Raw genomic sequence first — 7,430 nt, 5'->3', positions numbered from 1 at the left:
TAAGTTTCAGTGGCAGATTTTCCAAGTTTTGTGAGGAATTTGATGTTAGCACGTTGTTCTGCATTAGCACTCAGCATTATTCCGACGGAGCTCAGAAACACGATCCGCTTCTAACAATGGTCGCGGCCAGACTAACCGATGCACGTGAATGAAACTTTGTGTGACGGTAGAGGGAAGTCCAAGGGTCAATGCCCTACCCTCCTCTTCGTCAATGACGTGGCCGGAAATGAGTCATAAAAGTAATCCGGGTTCTTTATTGCCACACCTTGTATGTCACATTTTTGTTGTTTCTCAATACTTATTTTGTATTAGAAGTTAGAGAAAACAGTCACGGACAGCCAGGGATGACCCTCCAGATTTGCGGTTGGGTATCGAGACTAAAAGACCCGCTCACTATAAAACAGCATATAACAAAAATGTTATGCAGTGTCTTGGACATGCACAGTTTCTTTGGAAAATGTACAACCTGAGAAGTGGCAGGAGTTCTGTCATTGTACTGTTTCTGGATACATAACTAGATTTACCATTTGGTCTTACTGCTGTATCCAACTGATGCAAATGAACCAGGATATGGACAACTTTATATTTTGATTGTGCTGAAGCAACAATAAAACAGCTTGAAAACCAGAAAAACCAATTGTATGGCTGAAGTAACAGAACAAATGGACAAAATGCTGCAGCAAGTTAACCTGTTTGCTGTCATATGAATGAATGCATGAAATGCAATGAAATACATGAATCAGTTAATGAAATGTGGTGATATTTAATTAATAACCTTTAAGATCTGCTAGAATGGCTATGTCAGGCATACAGCTGGGATAATGAATATTTGTTTGTAATTTGTGCACATATTGAGTTTCAATTGGCAGGTCACAGTAGCCATGTGGTCTAAGGCATGAACTGCCTTCGCTAGCTCGGATGCTGGGATTGTGGGTTTGAATATCACTCAGGGAATGAGTGTTTAGTGTTGTGTTTATTCGGTGTTTGTCTTGTCCTGTGTTTAGGTAGTAGCCTCGCAACAGGATGATCACTTGTCCATGGATTCCTACTGTCTGTGAAAAATTATTAGAGAACTGAATAAGAGGCCTGGGCCCTGAATGGGGCTGGAGGAGGCATTGAAAACATAAAGTTTTAATTGAACTCTATACAGTTCCTTTTGGGACAAATTTTTAAGTACTTTCAACAGCATCATTCTTATGAGTCAGTCACCTGAATCTAGTGCTGAAGTTCATTAAGATTGTGTGGAGCTATATAGCTGTACTTCCCCAAATGTCTTTGTGGTGTAGCACTTCATTAACCAGGAGACAACTTTACTTTCTTTATCAGTGACTGAAACGTAGCAAATGAAAATCGTTTTGATCATTTTTAAGAAATCTCCATTCACTACATGTTACAGGCTCTTTTGACTCCTCTTTTGACAGGAACTTCCCTGCTGTTATGAACCCAAATATTCATTATTATTAATCATAGAAGTCCAACAGAAAGCTCATTCACATCTTTACAGTTTGCTTAGCTAAGATAAATGTTAATGTTACTCCTCTGTGCCTAGGTTTTCTAGCAAAAAATCTACAATTATGAAGGATTTAAGAGCAGATTAAATTGGAGAATGTTTGCTTCTGTTCTGGTTAGAATCTTATACCATTATGTCTGCTGTCAAAAATGTAAATTCTAAAATGCACACACAGCTATAACACTGTCTGCTGTGAAACTTGGTCTGTCCATAAACTGAGTGTGGTTGGAAACAAGATGCAAAGCATAATATTTTGACGTGAGAAGGAGGAAGGAGTGGGAGGCAGGAGAGTGTTGCACAGAGGGAAGCCTCATAATTTTCAGTCTTCACCAAATATCATTACAAGTTTCAAGTCAAGGGAGATGAATTGGCTGGGGAAATGTAGCACACATGGAAGTGATGAGAAATGCATATAGAGTTTTTGACAGAAAATCAGAAGGGAAGAGGCAACTTGGAATATGTAGACATAGGTGGGAGGATAATATTACAATGGTTCATGAAGAAAGAACCTGGGAGCATGTGAACTGAATGTATTTTGCTCGTGTCCGGGACCAGTGGCAGGTTCTAAGGAACATGGTGAAGAACATTCAGGTTCCATAAACAGGTAGTTTTTTGACTAGCTGAGTTAACAGTAGTTTCTGAAGAAGCACTCTACTTCATGGGTATTCTGTCAGTAGCTCAGACTATGGAGCACTGATGCTGCATGAAGTTAGCCAGTTAGGTCAACTTGGTTGTGCACATTAAGAACTGATAGTGCTGGAGAACACAGTGTTAAGGATGTAAGATTTGAGGCTTTCACGGCGGTGACTATGAAGAAAGCAGTCTTCTGGGATTTGGCACCGTGTATATGTGGTGTAAACCACATATACCCGGTGCCAAATCCCAGAAGACTGCTTTCTTCACAGTGTTAAGGAGTTGGATGAAAGAGAGAGGAAGTGACCAGAGCTAAAGAAAACTACATAATGAAAATGCCATAATTTTCACTTTTCCTTAAGATGAAGGAAGATGAGATGATCTGGGAATACGGCATGCATGGAAGAAATGCACGATGCATATAGAGTTTTCATCAGAAAATCAGAAAGGAAGAGTCTTCTTCAGAGATCTAGTTCTAGATTGGAGGATAATATTAAATCACATACTGGAGAATAAGATATGAGGGTGTGGTCAAGGGTTCATCTGACTCAGAGCGGGATCCAGTGGCTTAATCTGTGGATATCTGTTACATGGTACAAGAGCCTAGTAGAAATGATTAGCAATAATTTGATTCCAGTTGTGGACCCTCAAAACATCTGCATGTGTGTTATGTCTTGACATTCTTAAGCCATATGGTGTAAGTAAGATTTTTGTAAATTACCTATGACACTGAAGGAACATGCCAGTTATTAATTAGTTTTAATGATCTCCTACAGTGTGATGACATTATGGATCCTGACAGTATTTTAGTTTCATTGGACCGAAGTGCATGTTTGGTTATTAAATATTTTATGTATTGTTCTTATAGGTCAGTCTCGGTACTCAGACAAACCACAGAATAAGAAGAAACACACACAGCAGCAACAGCAACAACAGCAACAGCAGCAGCAACAACAACAGCAACAACAACAACATCAACAACAACAGCAGCAGCAGCAGCAGCAACATCATCAGCAGCATCAGTCTTTTCCAGAAGGCTATGGTACAATAGGGAGAAGCTCAAGGAAACCCCAGAAAGCTTGTAGTGCGGGTGAGGGAAGTGCCCCGCCAAAGAAAGCGCAAGTAAGAACGTAAGCTGAATTTGCAATAATACGACAGATGTTGTAATGTGTGCCAGTCCCTGCATGTAGATGTCTTTGTGTTTTACCAGTGAAGCTACATGGCTCTTTGGGTTCGTCTTTCTGTCAATATCCAGTGAATATAATCAGTATTTCAAACTTAGATTCAAGGAATTATTATATAGGCATCATTGGTTCAATTCCTGCTGGTGGCCAAGGCTCCCACGGGAGACACCTCTGCATTGTTACAGTTGCTTTCCTGAGGAAAGATGATAAAATAGATTTTTGATACTTGCAGAACAAAGAGACACTAATACTGTCTTGTAGAAGTCTCTAAACTATAATCTAGAAACCAAAAGTTGAGATTGATTTTTTGATGAATTAAGATCAATAGAAGATCACTCAGGTCTGGTTGAGATCAATGAATGAGGCTCTGTTGATAGACAAAATGGTTCAAACAGCGGAACAATTTTTTATTGATTTTCTGTTCGTGAGCAATGTACAGCTTTGTCATTAAATTCTACACACTTTTGTTTTCATAATTTGCATGCCACTTTTTTTTGCCACACTTGGTACTGGAAGATCTCCACTGTGTAAAACAAGCCTTGTGATTGATGATAAATTTTGGTGTTGTGCTGTATGTGTAGACACTGTCTGATATGTATGTTAAGCAGAAATGGCAGCCTGTGGAATGGTCTTTTGTCTCTCCCTGTATCATCAGAAGAGTGACTTCCAACTTGTCTGTTTTGATCATACCCAATTAGTGAGCCATCACATAATGCAACATATATAAAGTGGTCGTGTCTTGTCCTGATCCACTACTGAATGAATAAAATGCTGTTTCTGTGCTTTTTTAAACAGGAGGGGTGAAATTTTGCCTTTGAAGTTTGGATGTTAATTCTCTGCAGAAACTGTCTGGATGGTTGGCATTTGTATGTAGCATTCTGACATCTAACAGTATACACACACACACACACACACACACACACAAGAAATATCAAATATTTACAGGTTACTAGCAATTAAGGGGAACTGGCAAGGTTCATTGAGTAGTACCAAGTGAGTAACAGGTAAAGAGAAAAAGGTAACGCTATCCCTGTAACAGGCTGTGAAGGCCCATATGGTTGTGAGATGTTGAGGCTCCCACATTTTGTCTAGGCAGTTGGCTTGTAGATGTTGGTAAGGTTGTCAGCCTTACGCACCAGCTGCCCTTTAGCTCCAGGAAGATTCCTGGTACTCGTTTCTGTTAGAGGCTGAGTTGACCCCATGGCTATAGTGTGGCTGGAAGGATTAGGTAAATTGAAGAAAATCCACCTCATTGGGACTCGAACCTGCAACCTTCTGGCTTGTAGCATAGTGCCTCATCCAATTATGCTATCACATGCCCCATCAAGAGAGTAACAGAGAATGAAAGTCAGCATGTAAATTGGATAACAGAACTGGAGATTATGTTCTTGTCCTAAACAAACATTGCAACCAGTGATATTTATCAGTGGGAAAAATGTTTCAAATAAATATTGTGAAGAAAAATGAAACACATGTTATGTTATCCAGTGTGTACAGGGGTCTCTTTCTCAGGGGAGGGGGTAGAGAGGCTGGGCTGAATAGACCACTCACGTTTATTAAGTGCCAAGGTTAAAAATGGTGGAACTGTACCTCAGTTCCTCCAAACATCTTCATATCATAGTGCATAACTAATTATCTAATTAATTAATTACAGTTTTTGACGTAACTAAGCAAACGGCATTATGCTTGCTGCACATGAGTTCAGACTGTAGATTGCGTTCCTGGATTAAATTCTGTATGCAATAACAAAGCTAAGACCCAGAATTGTTACAGTGTGTACATTTCCTAACTTGTTCTTTAGAATTTCTGCTTTAAGGTGCCCTGTTTTGGTTTCAGGTTTCATTTCTTTCTGTTAATTTCTTGATACCTTACTGCTTGTGAAATATGCTTACATACTGGTATGCCTTAGTCCATGTCAGTGCTTTTGCCACATATATGAGAAATAATAAATAGTATGTCATATATAATGTAATAGCAGTCTTTTTAACGTTTCCTGATTAAAAGTGATGTGTAACAATTTGGCAAAATCTCCGACATCTGTAATTTACCTTGTTAGTAAGCTGTCATGGGGGATGCCAGATGAGATAAAATGTACAAGAATGAAGGGACAGTGGAGGGAGTTACAATAAGAGTGCTTTTGGGAGATAAGAGAATGGATAATACCATTCGATGGTCCGTCTGATGAAACAACGACTTACGATTTAAGAAACGAACATTTCGTCTTGAGAGTGAAAGCCTCAAAGCCCTCGAGAGCTTGAAGAATGAACATTCGAATTTCTCTCTAAGACTTTCTGTGCTCTAGAGCAGTGCTTCTCAACCGCCGGGCCGCGGCCTAGTAGTGGGCCCTGGCATCAATTATACTGGGCCGTGAGAGGCTGTTCTGGAATTTGTCATTTTCATTTTCTAAGCATTTTTCATGAATAAATATTTTATAGTGGAAATATTCTGAGGAGAATAATATTTGTGTCGAGAATTTCAGACACAGAACGCCTAAATCTGTGTAGCAAATGTCAGTGACCAAGCCGCATATTTTTAAACATATAAGTATTCATGAATGATCGGGAATTTTCAGAGATCTAAATCTTTCAACATTCAGGAAAGGCAATACCGATGTTTATGACCAGTCACAAAAATTGCCTGCAAGCCGATTACAACAATGGGCGGCATATCCTGTTCTCAGAACTGAGCGAAATAACATGTTTTGCAAATGTCAGTGACCAATGACCATGTAGTTACTATAGGATTCTGACGATGGTGTATAACACACTGATATGTTGGGTTTTTGGACTTTATCCATCGTCCTGGTTTTTAAGATAACAAATAAAAACACGACGTTTCGGAAACTGGATCTGTTTCCGTCCGTCCAGTGATTGAGGCTAGCTCTTTCTAACGGACCCAACTGAATAGGTGTTTTCCTTCATCTGAGGACGGAAACAGATCCAGTTTCCGAAACGTCGTGTTTTTATTTATCTTAAAAACCAGGACGATGGATAAAGTCCAAAAACCCAACATATCACCAATGACCATGTTTCTCAACATGCCACACCATATACACAAGTGTACTAATACTCTCTACGATTATGCTATAATTAATTACTAATATTACGGTAGCTTAATGCATGAACTTTTACAAAACTGGAAAGGTATTTACGAGTAAAGTTGTTGGGACTGGGCCCTCGTCTTATAAAAAAAGAACCTACTGGGAGGCTGTCTCATAGAGGTTGAGAACGACTGCTCTAGAGAGCTTGAATATTGCATTTTCCGATACTGAATGCAAGATAAAATTGTGAATAATTCGAGTGGTGTAGACTTTGTTTTGATGTACGTTGTAGTAATCGGTGAACCATAATGATCCGTGCCGTGTTTGGAAGCGTGGTGGACCCTGGAAGCTGTTCTCAACCGAGAATTTGGGGGGGGGGAAGAAAATAGAGGAACTGCAGTCACGGACGATGAATTATTTAGTGACGAAAGTGAAAATAAAAATATCGATAATCATGGTGTGGTGGGGGAAGCACAAGCTTGAGTCAATATTCAAGCAGTGAAAACATTGCGAGTAATCGCTAGCCCCCCCGATACGCGATAAATGTACGAAACCCCCCAAAGGGCTTTTAATTGANCGTGTGCAACGGCTGTTCACACGAAACCCTTCTCCACATCAGCCCTCAAGGCCCTCTCTTGAGTATTTGCTACTACCACCAAGATCTGCACCGGCGGCGGCTCCAGGCGGGCTCACGCCCGGACCCTTCCGCGCTCACCGCCGCGCCCTCCTACTCGCCGGGGCTTCAGCATCACAGCCCTGCCTTCCGGCGGCCGGGTATGGGCACGGAGCTTTAGCGCCATCCATTTTCAGGGCTAGTTGCTTCGGTAGGTGAGTTGTTACACTCCTTAGCGAATTCCGACTTCCATGGCCATGGCAATGTGGAAAGCAAATGGAAAAACTACCACATTATCACTTTTCCTGGATAGTCTCTTTCAAAAAACAGAGATACCATGTATGCGAACATAAGACGAGGAAAAAGACGTAAGAAGATGCTGGATGACCTTGGGGACAGAAGAGGATATTTTTATTTGAAGGAGAAAGCTTGAGATCGCATTAAGTGGAG

At 40.4% G+C, this 7,430-nt stretch overlaps 1 protein-coding gene across 1 annotated transcript in view; it reads left to right on the top strand.

Moving 5' to 3' along the window:
- Positions 1-7,430, top strand: part of LOC117282009 — a 106,949-nt gene that overhangs the window by 60,801 nt on the left and 38,718 nt on the right. Inside the window, exon 13 of the mRNA XM_023848377.2 lies at positions 3,012-3,265. Within this exon, the coding sequence (XP_023704145.1) occupies positions 3,012-3,265 (254 nt within the window). The remainder of the gene's footprint in view (positions 1-3,011; positions 3,266-7,430) is intronic.

Source organism: Cryptotermes secundus, unplaced genomic scaffold (assembly GCF_002891405.2).
Source record: "Cryptotermes secundus unplaced genomic scaffold, Csec_1.0 scaffold5, whole genome shotgun sequence".
Lineage (NCBI taxonomy): Eukaryota > Metazoa > Arthropoda > Insecta > Blattodea > Kalotermitidae > Cryptotermes > Cryptotermes secundus.
The sequence above is the reverse complement of the archived record's forward strand: the minus strand, read 5'-3'. Positions and strand labels throughout refer to the sequence as shown.